This window comes from Rhea americana, unplaced genomic scaffold, assembly GCF_003343005.1.
Source record: "Rhea americana isolate MKP2758 unplaced genomic scaffold, rheAme1 scaffold_1, whole genome shotgun sequence".
Lineage (NCBI taxonomy): Eukaryota > Metazoa > Chordata > Aves > Rheiformes > Rheidae > Rhea > Rhea americana.
The window spans coordinates 16278296-16299476 of NW_028185038.1; the positions used below are offsets into that span (position 1 = coordinate 16278296).

At 42.2% G+C, this 21181-nt stretch overlaps 1 protein-coding gene across 1 annotated transcript in view; it reads left to right on the forward strand.

Moving 5' to 3' along the window:
* The first annotated feature begins 860 nt into the window (after positions 1-860).
* Positions 861-21181, forward strand: part of PRKCQ (protein kinase C theta) — a 51721-nt gene continuing 31400 nt past the window's right edge. The window contains exons 1-12 of the mRNA XM_085299578.1: positions 861-982; positions 2105-2230; positions 7924-8123; positions 9996-10056; positions 11824-11986; positions 12492-12523; positions 12621-12706; positions 13841-13970; positions 14664-14773; positions 16472-16595; positions 18052-18230; positions 20788-20961. Coding sequence (XP_085155704.1) covers positions 2113-2230; positions 7924-8123; positions 9996-10056; positions 11824-11986; positions 12492-12523; positions 12621-12706; positions 13841-13970; positions 14664-14773; positions 16472-16595; positions 18052-18230; positions 20788-20961 — 1377 coding nt within the window. The 5' untranslated portion in view covers positions 861-982; positions 2105-2112. The remainder of the gene's footprint in view (positions 983-2104; positions 2231-7923; positions 8124-9995; positions 10057-11823; positions 11987-12491; positions 12524-12620; positions 12707-13840; positions 13971-14663; positions 14774-16471; positions 16596-18051; positions 18231-20787; positions 20962-21181) is intronic.

A 21181-nucleotide genomic window follows, 5' to 3' on the forward strand; every position in this document is an offset into this window, starting at 1 on the left:
CTGCCCCATATGATGCTTTGCCTTTCCCACTGCCTTCTGTAAAACTGCGCAAATGCTGATGCTTAGGAAGATGTGTTTTCCCAACTGAGGGCCATACCATACCCAGCGGTCTTTGGCCAGTCTTCAGAAGAGCCTTGTAGCCACTGGTTGCTTGTGCATTCATGGGAAGACACATGGCTCACAGTGTTTCTCTTCCTCTCCTACATGGTTACCCTAGGACCTAATAGTTTTCCTCTGTTCTCAAAAACTGTATCCGAACGGGTTTATGAGTCCCTAATGCAGACTCAGGCTGGTTGTTGGGGACTCATGAGCTCCAAGGGGAAGGAGAGTTTTCCTGTGCTGTCCATTATGTGGATTGGCCTTATGTAGGGTAACAGATTTAGGGGAACTTCCTGGGTAGCCCCCCTCCCACACATGCACTTCATCAGAGAATGTCTGCCCCTCACTGCATGGGCCACCCATTTGCAAAAAGTGTCACACTGTGAGTACTCAGCACTTGTGAAAATTCCAAAATAGTTTGTTCCAGTTTGTGTGTCAGTCCCAGTGCTAACTACAGCTCCTTGTCTTCGTTTTCTAAACCAGGAAGAAGGAGAATATCTCAACATAGCCAAGAGACAAACAAAACAACAGCTCACTGAGACCTGGCCATGCACGACCAGAGGCTTGTTCTGGCTTTTACAGTTGTCCAGGACTTTTGTACCGAGGGCTGATGGAAACTCACCACTGCACGCTGCTGGGTAAGAGAAGAGACACTCTAGCAAAGGGCTACAGTTTGGTTTCTCAGGTTTTCCTCTGTCTTTGATTCTCCTCTTTCTTGTCTCCTTGAACAGAGAGTCTGAGTTTTAAAGTCAGCCCAGCCACAGGAGCAGTTACCCTGATTCTTTCAGCTGAGAAAGATCTTTCCATGTTGTCGACAAGTGTGATGAAAACAGCCCCTCTAGTCAAAGACTGAACTTGTCTATCAGGAAAATACTGTCTGCAGGTAAGACAATACTATTCCCAGCAGTGAATCAGGATCTTCTTGTGTGTGCAGCTAGACAAGATGTCCTTGGGGTAGAGAACCTGAGTGCAAAAAGGAGAAGAGAGGGCTGCATCCTCCTCCCATTCTATTGTTATATCTCTTGGATGGAACAATATATTTGGCAGGTAATGGCTAGTGATGGGGCTCGTGCTGTTTAACTTTGGTKGTCCAAGAGTTACATATCTACAGCTAGGTTCAAAGTGCCTCTTGCCTCCCGTTGACTAGAAGGTGTGACAGGAATGACTAGCTCATATGTTGATATCAAAAGTTGGGTGGTAAAACCCAGCCTGTGGGCCCAGATGGCACAGTGATGGGCACCAGCAACAGCAGCTAGTAATTGCTGGYTTCATTAAATCTTCTCACTGGAAACTCTGAAAGAGCCTACAGAGAAGACCAGTCTAAAGCCTTTCTTGTGTTTCCTGGCACTGTACTTTTATGTGTTTCTCTTTTCGGCTGCTTAAAATTATATTGAGATCCCTTTTCTTTTTGCCCTTCCCGCTATATGGTCTGGATCATATGAGCTGAATTTTCTCTTTATAGCTTCAGTTATGAATACAAGTCAGCACCCASTGAGCTGAATGCCTGAGATCATTTCCACGCAGTGTATAAATAGTACTCAGTTATTTCACAGTTTCATGTTCAACTTGCAGGCTTCCAAGAGGCTTGTATTCCCGAAACCCTTTCTATTCTCATAGCATTCGGCTTCTTGAATATATGACTTAACGTAAATTACAGCAGAAGTTGTCCCAGTCCAGAAAGTCCTGATTTGGCTTCACTGTTCTGTTGCAGTTTGACAACTGGTGTCRAGTTACTAATACTCAAAGCTGTTGCAGGTCTTTCCAGCCTTGCGTTGAGTTCAGGTACACAGTTAAGCTGACAGCTGAAGTTACACTGCCTTACCTACGTTAAACCATGTTTGGTCAGTCCGTCATCTCACTAGACAGCGGAGGAAGTGTGAGAGTCTCCAGCTGGATGGATAACTAACGTCTGGTTGATTCCTGTCCAGTGGAGATAAGAGGCTGGTTAAAACCACGGGAATTTTTAGACTCTTCTCAAATATCGCTCGTCTTTTGTTTGACACAGGACTTATCATGTCTCCCTTTCTTCGTATTGGTTTATCCAACTATGACAGTGGCTCTTACCTGCCGTCCCAGGGGGAGGTGATTAACCCTTACTGTGCTGTGATGGTTAAAGAAGCAGTAGAATCAGGTAAGTGGAGAGGCGTTAAATATGCATGTAGCGTGGCTTTTATTAGACATGTGTGCACCTTACTGTGTCGCTGCTGGAGTGTAAGAAGCATGTGGTAAGCATCTTTATAAGGGTTTTTGAAATGCTCTTAATGTTGAAATACAGTGCAAGGTTAGGGCCAGCATGGGGATTGCAGAAAGGCAATCTGACTTTAAAATGATGCCTAATAAAGTCTCTGTCTTTACTTTGAGGTTGTTATTAACTAAATTACAGRTCCTAGTATATGAMCCAGCAGGAAGAGCTGAGCTGTATTTGCTTTCACTGCTATTCGAATGGTGGCTGGTTTGTCAGTGGGGCACCAGACGGATAAAATCTGAGTATCCTAGAAGTTGCTGGGAGGGCTGCCTTTGTTTGTCACATTTTTTGAGGAACTGTCAGGTTTAGCAACTTCCACCATTAAAAAATAGCTCTCAAACAGTCTCTCARATGGTCTTTGCAGAGAGAGTTAATTTCTCTATGTAATTGCTGTACTGTGTAAAATGTTCAAAGGCAAAACTTTCTACTAAGCTGTTGTTCTGTGTCCAAATATACGGATTGTTGCACACTTTTCCTGATTGAACAGCTCTGATGAGTCCACACTGGGAAAGCATTTCTTATTTTTCTGATGCATACAATACTCCTKATGAGAGTTTAAACAGTTCTTCAGTTCTGCTCTTCAAGAATCATGAAGATCAAACCCTTCAATGCTARGAAATTCCTCATGTTGGCTGTTATTTATCTTAAATCTTTGACAAATTACAAACTTTACTGCTGTGATTCTTTTAAAATGTAAAACAACTCAGAAATCCCTTTTTATGCCTTTAGAAACCCCAAGGCTCTAGCCTCCAGAGAATGTTAAAGTAGCTGAAGAAAAGAAATTTTACMATTGTAAAGTTATTCAGTGGTTCATTACTAAAAAAAAGTGACCATTTATCCCATTAAAATGTTGGTTTTGCTTATAATACYCTTTAAATCATTTTAGAAGATGTGGTGGCTGATAAATTCATAAGGAAAAAAAACTGCTGCATCACAAGATATCCCTAATATCTCRCTTTTTACTAAAAATATGCCCTTTTCAGTTCTGTGCAGGCCTTGACTGTTTGTTTTAATGAGGCCTTTGAAAGAGCCGTAACTCAAACTGAAGTCTCTGTCAGTTCAAAAGTGAATAAAATCAATCTGAGCAGAACAGGCCTTATTTGTCTTACATGGAGCTGGAAACATTTTCTGGCATCTAAGAAACAAAAATGTACYAACTAAGGCATATAATTTTTGCTCTGCTGTGAGCTTTTTCTAATACAAAAACCCTATCAATGTGAAATGAAAAAAATATGCTTGGAGGAACTTTTTTCCATCAGTGAGGATCAAATATAGGAAAAAATGATGTCCCTCCATTAAAAGATTTCTTCTGTTGAGGTGGGATTGCACTCATCTAGCAACTGCTCCGAGCACACTGGGGCAAGTCAGGGTAATTCCTCTCTCAGCCTGATCTTTGGTCCTCATCATGTCAGCTTTTTCATGTCAGCAGATAATGGCAGGAACCTCTGAGATGATTGATTCATCCCACTGTTCTCTGATCCCTTTCTCAGAATAACATGACTCACCCTTGGGTGGTGTTGGTCTTTGCTGCTGATGGAGGGTGTCTAAATGTCTAGATGCCTAACTCTGCCTTATGGGGACTAAATCAAGATGAAGCCACGATGAGATTTATCTCCTCTAATTTTGATCTAATGCAAGAATATCAGTATCTGAGAAAGTTAAGTACCGTTCCTTTATAGCCCAGAGGAAAAAACAGGGATTTCCATGGTAGATGTTTTCCATTCTCACCTTAAGGAAAACATCTAGAATGAGTCTGATGAATCACACCCTAGAAAAGCCTGGTGCTTTCCATTGACTCCGAGGGCATTTTAGACAGTTGGCTTAGACAGTTGAACTTCAGTGAAATGAGCCCAACTCTCAATACCAGAAATGTTCTTGGCAAGACCATCTTGAAGAGCTGTCACAGTCAGATGGGCACAGAGAACCAAAAGACAATGAGGGACTCAGTACGAAGGTTGGTTTTGAATATTTGAAATGTCTACATTCCTGATTCCCAAATACAATTTTAGACATGTCCTCAGAAAATTCTGGTGTCGRTAGTCACAGTTCACCTTTCTTCAGAGCACTGTGTCGTCCACAGAGGAGTTAGTATTGCGGAGCCTTGTGAATAAAGTGGGCCTTTAAAGGAGAGATGAGTAAGAACTAGGAGAAGAAGAAATGTGGGAAGGAGAAAAGGAACTATTGTGTCTGGAGGACAAAGAGCAACACTGGCAGAGCAAGGAAAGTAAGAGGAATAATGAATGATAAGAGACAGCGCGTAAAATGAAACAATCTTTGTGCTTATACCTTTTGAGATTGGCAACAGAGAAAGGACTTTTGGATTCTTACTTCTTAGAGCTGGCATATTTCTAGCTTGTGATCTTTTGGTCATAGTTTACTCTCCAATTCCCTGGTTTCATGCAGCAGTTGCTGCTCACTGGTGATGAAACTCAAAGCGTTCTTACACTGTTGCCCTGATAGACAAATTTTGGCTAAAGTGGCATACCTAAGGAGGAGAGTGAATCAACTGCAAAAGTGGTAGAAGATGCAAGCAATCCKGACTGCCAGCCTTGTGCTCTGATATGGTGTCATTAGGATTTCTTAAGGGCAAACAATTGCTATATAATAGTGATCATGGACTGCAGACAGGATGAATCTGATTCTCATCCCAAACCACGATAGATCCAATCCCAAATCCCTGCAGTCTCTGTCGAATTCTCTYGATCTTTAATTCTATTCTCTATGCTGGAATCATTTCGGTAGATGCCTCTGTTCCAGAYTTTTCAATGTTCTAGTATGGATCAGAAATACCGTGTGTGGTATTAGCAACAGTGAGGGGCTTTTCTGGTGAAAGGAGGTGTGGTAGATGGTTAATATGTTGGTTTCCAGAAGAAGGAGTTGAGTCTGAGGAGTTCATGCCAAGGGCTGCATCATCTGTGGGCTCGGGGGTATTATGACAAGGGCACCTTCATGAATTTCAGGAGCTCAGGCTTGGGTGGCCTTCCCCCCCCCCACCACCTGTTCTCTTTGTAAAAGGGATCTTAGTATTTTATGATTATGATTTTTTTTTTTTAAAAAAAAAGCAGTTAGAAATGTTAACAGCAGTTTTTTACTGATGACAAACCATTCCAGAGATCACAGGCACTTCTGAGATATGAAAAAATCTGCCCTTTAAAAACTGCTTCTGTCTCCATGATCCACCTGTCCTTGTGCCATTTTACCACCTGTCTTGGTGGCAGATCCTCCTCCACGTCTGAACTCAGCAGGCCTCCAGGAGAGGAACTTCCAGCAACAGTGGAAGCTGCTCCTCAGGAAAGACAAATTCTGTTTTATCTTTCAGGWGTCCAGGGTTAAATAAATCCTTGGCAGAACCCCATAGATGTCAGAGAGGATACACCAGGAATGAGTGTCTGATGCCATATATTGGCCAGCTCATTCACATTCAAGGGCTTCTTTATTTAATCTGTGTATTTTGGATTATAACGCAAACCAAAGCATTTGCTTTGCAAGTGATGTGTTTCACATCTTTAGTGTTTCAGTGGTGTAGCAAAGGAGTAACAGTTCTTTACTCATTTTGCTGCTTTTGTTGGAAGAGTGGGTTGAATGTATATTTACAAGCTTGAGCCTTGATCCAAGCCTGCCTCTACAGACTTGCGGAGCTGTCGTTGTTGCTAGTGAAGCTCTGCTAAAGGTGATGGGAATGAATTAAGCCTGTGGACACTGGGCTCAGTATGTCATTGCCTAAATCTGCATATGTGAAAAGTTAAAGGAGAGGGCTTCTGGTCACTCTCACTTAATTGGTAGAAATGGGTGCATCTTAGATTCACGTGCTCTCTAAACTTTGGAGAAGCTGAATTTGAACCTAGGATTTACTGCACAACCTTTGGTCAGACTAGGCAGGATGACGGTGAGAAGTACCTTTAAGGGAATGACCTCCACTTGGTTTTGCAATGCAAGGCCATTGCTAAYGATCAGAGAGTACTGCGACTGAAATCAAGGTTATATGATCAAATCAAGTGCTAAACTGTTTCATGAGAACCAAGCGCTGGATTGTGGAGTGAAATTTTAGCAAGTCAGTGTTGGACCAATGATCCTGCATACTTCTCCTCAGGAAGTTACTTTCTTAACCTAAATTTGTCCAGTGAGTATAGTTGATGGCAGTGACCATGGCAATCATTTCTCCTGTAGTGGGAAACCAGTGTATAGGTTGGTGAGGGGAGATTTTTGTTACAGTCCCACAGCCCTAATATTTGTTCTCACATTTCCTGAGATGACTTACACAATTAGGAATTACTGAGGTTTTTGTTTGTTTATTTTTCCTTTTCTTCCCCCCTCAAATAATTTTGATCATCCTTGTTGACCAATTTTAATCCATCCTTGGAGTGTATTAAAAGCCTCAAAAATCACTGAGTTCCTWTGTGTTTTGCGTAAATCAAAGATGAGTAGAGAAAATACACTGGAACTAGTCCTGCTGTAGAGGGAAGGGCAGACACAGATTTTCTTCAGCAGTGAGCACCTGTTGCATTCCAGACCAKCTGCTGCATGTGCTTTCCCAGCCAGGTGGGACAAGGGAAAGGCTGGGATTACTGGAAATAGAAGCAGGGTCTTTAGCAAGCAGGATTCAAAGTTCATAAGGTCTGATGTTCATACAACCGATTTCTGTTTCACCAGCTTTGACACGCGATGGGTTGAAAAGTTACAGAGGGTAATTGTGAAATAGAATTTACCTTAAGTAAGTGTCTAAGCCTTTTGCAGAGTATAAAACTGACTGTATGAAATAAAGCAAGCTGGTTGAGACTCTTCCATTTGACAGGTCAAAATAAAGGGATGACCCTTTGCCAGCTAGTGGTAGGCCTTAAAGATAGGTTTCACTGTTTTAAGATGTGTTTGCTGTGAAGGAAGAATAATGAATACATGTGGAAGAGGTKCAGAAAAGATTTGCTAGGTCAGCAGCTCTATGTTGCTGTGGATATGCTTAGAAGACTACAGCTAACTTCACACATCAACTTCCCTGAATTAGCTGAGACTTAGCAACTGACTGGATGTGTACTCCAGCTGAACCTAGTCACAAAGTGCATCCAGCTTTATGGGGAATTGAAGCAACCRATTTTATTTTACATTGCTTTGGGACAGACGATACATGCAGCTGGTTGTCTGTGATGGGATTTATCTGATTTGATGTGGGTATCTATAGGGTAGGTGTCTATGTCTGAGATYTACTCAACAGAGTTAATGGAGCCAAGGATGAAAATTTTCTTATTTTATAGTGGGTGTCTTTAGTTGCTGAAATGAATTGAATCTTTACTCCATTGTTTTATGTTAACTGAAACTCTGCTTGTTATAAATGAAGCCAATGTTCGTATAGCTCAGATATGAATATCTGCATCGTAGCCACTTATTGTTAGGTGAGGTGAATCCCATCACTGGTTTCACTTAGTGCAGAAGCTTCCTAAGACACTCCAACATGATCCATTACATGGCTCACCTGAGATACCCACCTTAAAATGGGTAAATAACCCAGATCTATCTCAGGGACTGTAGAGTAGGGGCCTTAATGCAGGTGAGAACCAAGTCCAATACAACCTRCTCCTTATTGACAGAAAATGGCCAAGTGTACGTGCAGAAGAAGCCCACTATGTACCCACCTTGGAACAGCACTTTTGATGCCCACATCAACAACGGCAGGGTCATGCACATTGTCGTCAAGGACAAAAGTGCCGAAATGGTTTCAGAGACGACAGTGGAACTCAAGGTTCTGGCTGAGAGGTGCAAAAAGAGCAATGGGAAGACAGAGATATGGGTAAGTGTTCCTATCTCCTTTTGAGGTGTATGACTGCTGCAGGGTGGAGGAATGCCCTTGTACCATTCACCAGGCTGACCAGTGAATAGTGGTATTTTTGAGTATGACTTGAAGGAAAGACATATGTGAATATCAGAAAAAAACAGCACAGCAGATTTATATTACCTGCTGCTGTTATATTGAAACATATTCCCTCTATCAGCAGGGATTCTGGTTCATGCAACCATGCCCATGTATTAATCTTTGCTTGGGAGACCCACTGGAGACAAATGGTAAAATGAGTGGCTAAATGTGAATTATTTTATGTGTTCTGTGGAAACAGCTTTACACATTTAATCTTTCTAATATAAACTAACTGATTCACAGCTGCCTAGCTTCAGCCAGAGTTATGCCAGAGGAACTCCTTTAAAATCACTGGAGTTACAATGGAGTGTATTTGAACTAATGCAGTCCTGATAAGGATGCTAAATGTTAAATTGTATTCTCTGATAGTCCAAGCAAGAAAGTTGTTGGTAATAGGCTTTTAACATGTAGTATTCAGTAGCTATGGCCTGAATCACAATAGAATGACATGACATGTAGAGAGAAACTGATTTTCTGGAGTTTTTTGTTTTGCTTTCCTATCAGTTCTCAAGCTAAACTGCTTGGATTAAACAGAGAGTAGAAATGTCAAAACAGCTCTAGGACAATTAAAGACCTATGGGCAAGACTTAATAAAGACCTGCATATTTAATGCGTAACTTGGAAGGAATCCAAGTACCTAGGGCTGATTTTGAAAATACTRTTCAGCATCAGCCCAACTCCAGAGTCACCTGCTTCAAAGCTGCAGGAGGCAGTAGCCCAGTGAGGAGAAGAGGGAACATGCAAGTGGTGGTCCTGCTTGCTTGCAGCAGGAGTAATAGACCCAAGATCAACTGGAAGTGGAGCAGCTTGGGTCTATCATATTTCAACTTGATAGCAGTTCCTGAGATCTTATCTCCRTTCACTCCCTGCTTTGTCTCTAAGATGTCTTCTGCCTATGGCTCAAACTGCTCCAGCCTGAACAGTTCAGTGGTGTCCTCTGGGCTCAGCCCACGGAGAAGTAAGAGGCAGGCTTTCATTCAATGAAGTGACCAAGTAGCATCCTTAGAACTTCAGGCTGTGTTCCCTTGATAAAGGTGAAGATGAGGGTCCAGCTTTTACTKATAACCCTAGGGTAGTTCAGTCCATTCAAGAGGTACCCTGGATTGTCTTCCTTCTTATCAGGGCTGATTCTATACCAAGTAGCGCGGTTAAGTCAGTGGACTTGTGATTCGGCCTACACTTCTTGGAGCCAGATTTACAAAGGCATCTRTGCACAAAGTTTCAGATAGGTGGGAATTCCTAGGCCCAGCAGGAAGGCCAAAAAATGCCGGAGAAATTTTATGTTCTCACTCACGTTAAAGTTAATGGAAGTTAGGCTTGCAGAACCAAGTTTCTGAAAGATTTCAGCACTTTTTTAAGCACCTGTCTGAAGTTGGTGTGATTTTCAGAGATGCTCCCACATCTTCTTTGCAGCACCCACTGGGAACGACAGGTTGTGTCCGTAGAAAGTACGGGGACCTGAGCTGCTTTCTAAAATCCTACCCACGTCTGTGTTTTAGTTGCGTTTGTCTGTGCTCTATCATGCTTCTCTGAGAGTTTAATTAGAAGTGATCTAGCCCCCTCTCTACGGTTGCTCTCACCTCGCCCTGCTCCCCCGGAGGGTATGAGCAAAATTAGCATTCATTGGCATTGTCAGCTCCCACTGGGATATGGAGGTGGCTTGAGCCACCTGAACTGATTGTTGCTGTTTTGAATGATCGTTTAACACTTGCACTGGTCTTTTGTTGTTTTTTCCCTTATCTCAACCAGCTAGAACTGAAACCTCAAGGGAGAATGCTGATGAATGCGAGATACTTCCTGGAAATAAGTGGCAAGTGATTTTGTTTCCKAACTGATAGATGTGATTTCTGGTTATGTGGAGCAGATACGATATCTTCAAGAGAATGTGTAGCACAGAAAGAAGTGCTTATATTGTTACKGATTTATTCATGGAAATCATCATAATGATTTGAAATGAACACTCTAGGAAAAGCAGTTTTTATTATGTGGCAGGGAGGAAGGTTGACTATTCCTCTGTGATTTGCAAGGCGTATTTTTTGGCAGTTTTAGCACTATAAAGGTGAATTTTTTCATCGCACTAAGACAGGACAGAGACATACGAAGCCAGCTCCTTCTGAAAACATTGTACACGTACATATATGTCTGTAATGTGTACCAAGGTGTACATTGTAGTGTAGGCATAAAGGTGGGATACCATGCATGGAAGAAAACATCTAAGTATATGTGTAAGTTGGACATTTAAATCAAGGGCAATCTAGGCGAAACAGTAAAAGAACCTAGAGAGTGACTCGTGTGATCAAGTGCAGGTGTCTGCTGCCTGGTGAGCTGAGTCATTTGCTAGGCTCCATTGACTGCCCTGAGCAGACCTCCAGGGACTTAGCAGCAGCTTAGTCACCCTGCGTGAGACAGCTGCTTTTACGTGTCCTCACTGGGAACTGAATCCCACCAGCAGAGTTTAGTGTCCATGCAAAATGTATTTCCCTTTGTCAAAGGAAAGGAGTTGCAATTCGAATGCTCTCTTGTGCTCCTCTGTCTTTGGTGACCAGCTTCGTGGTCTTCAACGGACATGGATTGGAGCTGTAGGAGAGGGTACAGAAAGGCCTTCTAGATGCTAAAACACAAAATTACAGAAAGCAACTAATAGCATGTCCTTACTGGTATTATCCTCATCAGTTCCCACCTTTAATAGATTGTTGCTGCCTCTTTGTATTCTTTAAGACACACGAGAGGCTAATGCATAGAAAATGCTGTGTCTCTGTCACAGTRATAGGACCAGCATCAGATCACGCAGGAGGCCACTTGCCACAGAATACCTACACCACTTGCTTTCAAACTTTGTACATACTTTCATGCATGAATAGATCAAGACAGAGATAATGTGTGAGATGTTATGTGCACAACTAGAAATGAGCATATTTGTAAATGCAGGTGTGTATATGCGTTAGTAGCCAGAGTTGTTTTGTTTTCTGTCATGGAAAGTTTAAAAAGTGAACTGTGAATAATGTCATGAATACAGCAAATGGTAAAGCGATTGTTGACACAGAAGGATGGAAGATAACAAGAAARAGAGTCTYCCAGAAGTRTATATATATGTGTGTGTGTGTGTACTCACACACATGTGCACACACATATTAAAGATTCAGATTAAATCCACATACATATACATGTAAGTGTGTGTGTATATATATATTTATATATATAATGTGTATTTGCATGTAAATTATTTTTATGCAGTTCCATTTTTTTTTTAGGGCATAGTTCTTCAGTGGTACAGAAAGTTAGAATTTTGTATTTAACTGCAAATTATCTATCATCAGGAAATTTCTGGTCTATTACATATATATATATTATATATGTGAATATTCAAGGTAGCTCAAGTCAAGTTTTGACCAAGTCCTGAGGTCATTTTAGTGTCCCTGTAAGAACAGGTGATAAATCAAGTCTGAACAAGCCYTGCGTGGGTTTCAGAAAGTATATTCATTGAAAATACTTGTACGTATTTTGGCCACTGCATTTTCTTAAGGTGCTTGATTAGAACAGGGTACCCTAACAAACCTTCTGTTTCCTTTCCCCCCAGATGCTAAGGACATCATTGACTGTGAGACCGAAGGCTTTTTCTCCTTGCACCAGCGGAGAGGAGCCATCAAACAGGCCAAAATCCATAATGTCAAGTGTCATGAGTTCACTGCCACCTTCTTTCCGCAACCCACCTTCTGCTCTGTCTGTCATGAGTTTGTGTGGTAAATGAAAATGGCTCTATGTGTTTCTCCCCTTTACCTCTAAGAACCAGCTCTGCTTTTTCAGTGTTAGTTTGTGTCTCTGCTGTTAGTAAAAGCAGCAGGGCTGGACCCTTGGCACATTACGTGTAGGAGTAATTGCATCACTTCAAGGATGTGTTGCAATTTCACAGTTGTAATTCCAACTCTGAAAATTCTGTGAATTTTTATTTTCTTTTTTGTATATGTTTGTCTTTGGCCAAATGCGCAGGCAGTTCTGACCTGCACAGTTTGCCATTTTGCTATTGCAAAACTTAAAATGTGAATATGTGCTGAAAATGCAATGAAAACAACAGTGAATCACTCCAACAGTTACACTGAATGAAGCTATTTGGATTTGACAAGAACTTTAAAAAATGATGAACAAGCAAGAATGTTTTATTCCATGTTTCTTTAATAAATGCTACTCTCTTTTTATGTGGAGAYTTTCAGAAAATTCAAAATTAACCATTTCTGTATTTAATTTCAGGGGTCTGAATAAACAAGGCTATCAGTGCAGGCGTAAGACTTTTTTGTTGTTGCTGTTCCTATCCTTATTTTTTTGGTCTTTTCTTAAAGAATTATTTTTATTAACATTGTGACACATTTRTTCTTTCAGAATGTAATGCTGCCATTCATAAGAAGTGCATTGATAAAGTAATAGCCAAGTGTACAGGATCWGCAATCAATAGCAGAGAAACAATGGTATGTATTAATACTTGGTTACTTTTAAAACACTTGAGTGCTATTCAGGTCTCTCCTACACTGATGTGGATCTGATGCAGTGAAGGGCAGTAGTGCTAAAAGTTGTGTGATCAGATCTGCATCCTTTTTTTTACATTCTCAGTAGCTTCATTACCTCCTGCTTGTGATTTACTCGTCGAGTTGGCAATTTCTGAATCATAGAATCAGTAAGGTTGGAAGGGACCTCTGGAGATCATCTAGTCCAACCTCCCTGCTCAGCAGGGTCACCTAGAATCGAGACTGACATTTTTCTAATGTATACGATATCGCTCAGAGGGAAGTCATGGACGTGAGGTGGAGAATTGCTGGAGGAAATTCTTTACTATCCAGTGTTAGGCAGGGCTTCACACTGAATTTTCAGAGCAATGCTTTAAAATCCCACCTTCTGTTACCTGAAGTCTGGAAACAATCAGTGGGAGGTCTAGCACCTCTGCTATCATTTATTTTATTTTTCTCATATCAATTTATAACAGATCTTATTTTTCAGTGGGCAAAAGTGAAATTTAAACTCTTGGTATGACTATTGCCTTTTTCTTAATTACATCCCATAACTTCTCTTTGTTCCCAGTCACACCCTGGCTCTTACTCATCTTTTACAGTCTYTAGAGATGACATTCGTCTCACCTGACTTCAGATATCTCCAGTGTAAACATATCCAGCCTTGTCATCATCTTTGACTCCCTATATGCTGAAGGAAGAGAAATAGGCGCTTCCAGGAAGTGATTCATGACAGTGAAAGTAGACATTAATTTCAGGATGAGATGAATCATTCTTTAGAAGTACCCATGTTTTTCTTTTGAGCATTAAGGGAGTCTGGGTCAGTAGCTGAGATAGACATCTACATCTGATCAAATAAAACCCAGAGATCAGATTGTCTAGTTTCCACTGAATTGCACAGATATTTTGTAGCAAAGTTTCTCCGTGTATACCTGAATGTTATAGGTAGTTTCTTCTTGATGGTCGAACCCAATAACAAAGGTGAAATACTGGCTTAGACACCCCATCTTCTGGGTTACAAGTTTGGGTGCTGTTGGCTTTTCATGCAGTGCTGAGGTGGAGAGGAGTGAATCACCAGCGCACCCCTTTCTCTTGCAGTTCCACAAGGAGCGGTTCAAAATTGACATGCCTCACCGCTTTAAAGTCTACAACTACAAAAGCCCCACTTTCTGCGAGCACTGTGGCACACTCCTCTGGGGCCTTGCACGGCAAGGCTTAAAGTGTGATGGTAAGTCCCTGGTGTACGAAGCATGGGCTGTGAGTGGAAGCAGGCTGTCGTCTTTAGAGGGTTGCAATCGGACTAGCCARATCCCATTTATCACAATTCTGCGTGAAGCCCCATATAAGACGGCATCATGGGGTGTTGAAGGAGAGGTCAAGAGGACTGTCCTTCAAGGAGGACCATTGTGGGGTTGTAGAAGTGTATGTGGCCCATGAGTTTTGAAGAGTCACTTCCAGAAAGGCAAAGGAACATCTCAGTGCTCACCTCTCTCTCCTGTCTTCTAAAATCTCTCTTATTATCAGCCTTCTTACTCCATTTCTGCTAACAGACAGGCTCAATGCACATCATTGTCTTCATGATCTTCCACCTAAGGGGAGATCCTCTTCTCTGACTACATTTGTCTCTGAGCTGATTGATTGCAGAGCTTCAGTAGCCTGTWGTTGCAAAGGCTGACAGATATGGAAATACAGTCTTTGCCAGGAGCAGATACAGGAAAAAAAAAATCACCTGTGTAGGGCAATTAAAAAGCAACCTGAGTGCAGTCTAATGAGACATAAAAGTTGTCTGTGCTTTGTGCAGTTTACATGGTTGGTCTTCACTCTTGGCCAAAACCAGTACATGTTTCTGCCTGACCTGATGTCAAACTCTTTACRGCACAGCTGTCCACTGTTGTCCTAATGCCTCTGTTCTTTCTTTCAGCRTGCAGCATGAATGTCCATCACAAGTGCCAAACAAAAGTAGCAAATCTTTGTGGAGTTAACCAGAAACTAATGGCTGAAGCCCTGGCAATGATTGAGAGTACGCAACAGGTAACTGCATCAAGCTGTGAGTGACCTGGACAAAGAAAGATCAAGAGTTCAGTGTTTGTTCCAGTGCAAGAACTGAGGTATTGATTGGAGCACAGCAGGTAGCAAGTTCAAAACAAAGAAGAGGCAATTGGTCCTTCATTGAACATGTAGTTGAACTCATCTCAGCACGTTGTGGAGGCTAAAAGTTTATATGGGTTCAAGTGACAACTTCAGATGTTCATTGAGGAAAAGTCCATTCAAGGCTCCTAATAGAAAAACACTGCTAYTGAATCGGGAAGTCCCTGAGCCACATATCTCTAAAGAATGGGAGAATATTCTGAGGMACTGGCCTTACAGGCCTGTGTTGTTCTTGTATCTTCACTAGGTGTCTGCTTGACCCCTGTCACAGACTGGATGTGACCTACATGGGCTCTCACTCTGATTCAGTATGGTTGTTCTTATTCTGTAGCTTAAATTGTGTAACAAGGTGTTAACTAGAATGAGAGGAACTAMGTTTTAGCCCTTGTGCTGTCACTAGCTTCCTTGGTGGTTGTTACTTAGAAGTTTGTCCTGTGGCTCTCTGATCTACTTGCAGTTAAACTTCCCGTAGCCATGACTCTTATGTAGCAGAGACCTGGACCTTGAGGACAGGATCTAAGTACTACTCTCATATAAATGACACTTTACAAACAGCAAAATGAGTTATAAAGAAGGAMAAATAGCCTGTCACAGGCCCAAAACCATAAAAGAATTTGAAGATTCCTGTTCAAAATTGTGATTGTTAGGATGCCTCTCAACTCTTAAATAACCTTAAAGGCGCACAAWATCTGGAGGTGCCCAGTCTACTATTTTAAGTTCCTTAGGTAGCCAAAGGCAACATCTTCATCCACACAGTAGATGTTCTTCTATCTCTACCTTTCTGAGGGAGTATCTACCAGGTTTAGCTTTGCATATGTCTCATCTTTATAGGTATTGCTGCCAGAACTCCGAAGAGGAGTTTTTCCTACACCTTGCTTCCTTTTTTTTTTTTTTTTTTTTTTTTTTTTTTTTTTTTTTTTTTTTTTTTTACAAGTTGCTGGCTTTATACAGCTCCTTGCACTGCATAATGGTTCCCCATTATGGGTCACTGTTGTGAGGTGATGAGGGCAAACACAAGATATTTTAACTCAAATACTCTTTTAACCTACAGCAGTTTAGGCCTTGGAGACCTTTTGAGCTGTGGGTGAAGTCTTTGTGTTTGGTAGCCTTTAGTAGATTTCTCCTCCATGTTTTTGTCTTATCATGCTTAAAACCAGATAAACTTTTACCCTCCAYAACATCCTGGGACAAGGAGTTCCTCAGAGTCACATCCAGACAGTGTACAGGGGTGAGACTGCAGCATGTTCCAACCTCTAGTATTCTTCCAGGTTTCACTTCCAAGGCAACTAGTAGGAAGGAAGATGTTAATTAAAATGCACTTTGTGTGGATAACCACTCCTAAAATTAACAGAAGTTTGTTGACATCACCATGTGACTCATAAGAAGCCTCTATGCCTAAAGACTGAAGGTTCGTCTGGGGTTACAAACMCTTGAACAGAGACGGTCCTCTCATAAGTGAAGATTTCTAGATCTGGGCCTGTGTGATGGTCACACTCTTTGTGRGCCAACAGACACAGAAGAGGCAGCAGCATCTATAAGCATGTTTGGCTCAAAAGTCATTCATTGTTTTCTGTAATCCAGGCTCGCTGTCAGCGTGACACTGAACAGATCTCCAGGGATGGACCTCTTGAAATTGGCTTCCCTGTTCTTGTGAAGGAGGTAACACAGCTTCAGGCAGTGCCAGCATCTACAACTGGAAAAAAAGGTAGTTTTGCCTAGTGGTACGGGACTGCAGGCTTTGTTAAATTTTTGTTTTAGGTAGTTAGGTGAAGGCAAGAAGAGTGGGGACCTTATCAGCCAATGAATCTTTTATGCATCTTTCCAGTCTAGAGCAGGACATACCCCTTCTTTTCCCAGAATGACTGCAACTCTTTCCAGCCACGTTGTTTGGGCATGGCAGATAGCCCAGGTCTCAGCCCAGTTCCTTCCTTCTCCATAGGCCTGTACTTCGCTCTGCCATCCCATCCAGATGCCAGCCACCACTCATGCAACTAATAATGTCTTACCCTAAAATCTCTTTCTGATCCAGTACCTCAGCACACCTAGTACCTCTACTGACAATAGTATACTTATTTCTCTCCTGGGATTCACAGGCTGTAACTTCTGGTAACTTTAAGGAAAAATCAAGCTCGAAATGGGAGATTGGRAGTCTTTTTGATCACCACTGTCTCAGTTCTCTTTTTTTCAGATTGTTGGGGGTGGGGTTCACACCACTGCTCAGTGCTAATTACAGTGCTRGTGGTTTCAGCAATTAGTGTCTCTAAAGCTATAGACTCTTTTCTTCATTAGAGATACAAGCCCATCATGAAATTCTTAATTTTTTTATAATCAGAATTAGTTATCTGCATTAATAGGTTTCTGAAGATGTAGTTTCTGTACTTCTACATACATTTTCTGTTGGCAGTCCTCTGCTATCCATTTATGTCCTTGTCCAATAAGTTCAGATTCATAATTTCAAAGATTCTTTCCTATTTTCTTCTCCCCTCTTTTACTCTCCAGTTGTATTTATATGCAGCGTCATGAGTGTCCCTGAAGGTAACAGCTGCTGATGCACTTGAGTACATTAATAGCATGCCCAACTGCCCTGTAACATAGTCTGCATGTCTGAACACACAGACAATTTGAAAGAGAGAAGTCTTTCAAAGACATAAATAGCATCCAGTCCCTTTGAAAATCATGAGCAGAGCCCTACATTAGTGCTACAAGAGTGGAGGTTCAGGAAGGTGAGTGAGGACTGAAGTATARAAGACTTATATTTACTGTCCCATCTATTTCACACACTACATTTGCCAAGGCTCTTGAAGCAGTCATAGAAAACATGGGACCACATCACAATGACAACCAACAAGAAGGACTGAAGAACATAGGTGGTCAGATAYGAGGGGGTTGATTATGTTTTGCCGCCATGAAACAACATGATAGATGACAGAGTTTGTAAAGCAGGAATAATGCCACTGAAGAAGGTAGAGTGGCACTGGAATAACATTTCCTCTGGAGAGAAGGCAGTGTGGGAGCAGATCCAGTCTACCCACTAGATGTGGCCACCACATTTCCACTCATGTGAAAAGACATTTYTGAATTTTAAGCAAAACACTTGTCAGCATTGTGGGGATTTTCTCGTTTCCAGAGATTTATTTTCAACATTTTGATGTGTGTTACAGAACCACAGGGCATCTCCTGGGAGACTCCAGTGGAGGGTACAACGAAGGGAGAATCTCTCATAGAGCCAGACTCGAGAGGAGAATGGCCCCAGGACCAGCAAGGGCGGCAAGTGCTGCTAAAATTAACCATTGAAGATTTTGTCCTGCACAAGATGCTGGGGAAGGGAAGTTTTGGCAAGGTAAGCATCAGAGGGCTGGGACACAGCTGCATAAGTCTGTATGCATCACTAGTTGCAGGACAGAAACACCTCATTTATGAGTTATTGACTTGCTAAAAGTCAGTTTGCTGATATTGACTCACCAGAAATTTAATGCTGCTCTTCTCTTTTCGACCTCAATCCAAACACGGACTGAACGGTACTAAATAGCATGAGGTCTGAAGGTCACTTGAGAAGAGTTTCCCTAGGCCCTCAGAGAACCCTTTTTATTGCAGGGCTCAGTCTTGAACTCAGTCTCGTCCTTTCATAAGACGAAGCTCCTCCTTGTCTTTGCCCTGTTAGCTGCTGTGTCATAAGCATCCATGACAGGAGAGGAAAGCAGCTAAATGTGCTGCTTCCTCTTTTGCGCAGGTAGATGTGGCCTGGACAGCTGCTGGAAGCTGGTGGGAAAGATCTCTGTTCTGTCTACCCCCATGCAGATACACCAGCCAGCATCACTGAGCAAGCTCCAGGGAGGCAGAAGTGTTAGTTAAAAAGGCTAACGCAGATCAACTGCCCTCTCTCCAGAGCAGCAGGACCCAGCTGGGAGCACTGGGCTGCTCTTTCACAGCTCTGATCTGTGCTAGCACGTAAAGTTAATTTTACAACAGCCAAGAATCTGTGCTTTTGAAACAAGAACCACCTGTTTTCACTGGATTCATTAATCCTGTTGAATGGTTGGCTGTTCCTTCTTGTTGCAGATGTCCCCTGGAAGGGGACTGTTATTTAGTGCCGACGCATAGTTGCATGAAGCAATTTCAGAGGAAATCACTATGCTGTTTTTATAGCCAAGAAAGAGAATATGTTCATTATGTATTTGTTGCCTTCACTTTCCACACTTGGAAACATTTGATATGCCTACACTTTACATGGGAAGCAGAGCTCAAACGCCTGAGCTGAGCTAACCCAGAATACTCCAAACTTCACAGCCTGTGCTAAACTAGACTCAAGAACATGCATGTGGTACAATCATAGAAACATATGGTTTGGAAGGGACCTTTGGAGCTCCTCTAGTCCAACTTTCTGTTCAAAACAAGTCCAGTTAGGTCAGGTTGCTCAGAGGCTTGTCTAGTCAAGTCTTGAATACCTCCAAGGATGGAGATTCTGTACCTTGCTTCAGGCTGTGCTAACGTGGACTCTCCAAGCTCACACGCCACTGCACTTCTCTGCAATGCACCATGTAGATGTGAAGAGGATGGTTCTAGTTCATGACCTTCTGCAGAATAGCTCACCCACAAGTTTCCTGTGTAGGTTTCCCTCCTGGTGCTCTCATTTGCTTGGAGTCAGATTCACTTCCCCATAGAGAGGTGGCAAGGCGTTTAGATCTCCACGCCTGAGGGATCTCCTCAGCTCTGCATGAACCAGGGAAGCTCAGAGTGAGACCTGTGAGGAAGCCCTCTCTGTGTGAAATGTAGCCTTACCTACCTATGCCTTGTTTCAAGGGCATAGAGCAAGTCACACCTGTGTCACATTCCCCCATTGCACCAGGAGAGCAGCACTCATGCAGGTATGGGCTTACCAAAGGGTCTCTGTAGCATCAGCAGTGTTAGCATTTCTGGCCATTCGCTGTAGAGCCAGAGGGAGGCTTTAGGTTCAATCTGGTGCTATGGAGTGAAATATAGCAACAGCCAAAAGGGTAAACAAAGCTTCTGTCAGAGTCACAACATGTCTGAACTTACTCAGTAAGTAGTATCTGGTAAAGAACTCCAAAGTCCTTTGATGAGTCTTAACTATTTATTCAGTCTATGCAAATCAGTGTCAATAGGCTGTTAAACTGGCACTGCTTTTCAGCACAGAAAAAGCTCTGCTTTAAGGCCTCAAGCAAATACTGTGCTGCTCTGTGTCTTAGTTTGCCTGCCTGTAAAAATAGATAGAAGTAGTCCTAGCTCCTCTGAGATGTGGTTTATTAGTGCTTGAAACGTGTTTTGCTCTTCTCAGAGAAGATGTCTTGCAGAAGCACAGGAGATCCAGGCTGTCTGTTCAGGCCTCTCATTAACTGCAAGGGAGAAGAGTAAGCACATCTGATGTATGTCAGTCTGATTACTGGTGGACRTCAGTTTACACCTGCTGAGGATCTGCTGGAGGGTATTTGCATTTTGCATGGTGTTGACAAAGCAATATTCTATGATTTGTTATCTAAAGTCAGAAAACAGGAAATGTTTCTTATGAGTATTTGCATTAAAATCGTTTCTGTTGTCAGAAGTGTCTGGCTCTGACATGTTCTGTCCATACGGGCATGTGACACCTACTGTCATAATCACCAAGCCCTTCTCATATCTTCCTRGTTTTAGCTTCATAACATCATTCTGGGTATTGGGAACAAACTCAAAGGCTACAAAGACTTAAAGGCAGAATCAGGTCTTAAACCTCAGCTTTTCCAAGGTCTAGCCTAGTGAATTCCCCAGAGCTGTYCTCCAGGCAAAATTTTCTGCTCAGTGATGTGTTTCATCCCATCTTACTCKGCTCCCATCCTCCCATGGCTGCATACCCAGCCTGAGAGAAGAGCATTGGTCTTTCTGAGAGGTCGCTTCCATCCTAGGTGTTCCTCGCTGAGCTGAAGAACACGGACCAATACTTTGCCGTGAAAGCCCTGAAGAAGGATGTGGTGCTGATGGATGATGATGTTGAATGTACGATGGTGGAGAAAAGAGTCCTCTCCTTAGCTTGGGAGCACCCGTTCCTGACTCACGTCTTCTGTACGTTCCAGACCAAGGTAAGACAAGGCACTATCTGCTCCATGTGTGGCCAATATGCTGAGATTGTACTTAAGTCTGCTAAATCTGAAGGAATTGTTTTGAGGTAAAGTGATGCTAAGGGAAGGGTTATTCAAGTGGCCTCAGAAATTTCATCTTCCCTCCCCACATTTGTTCAGAGGGACAGATTGACAAGAATGGTGTCCAAGACTGAATAAKGCCGCTATGCAGAGAGCCACT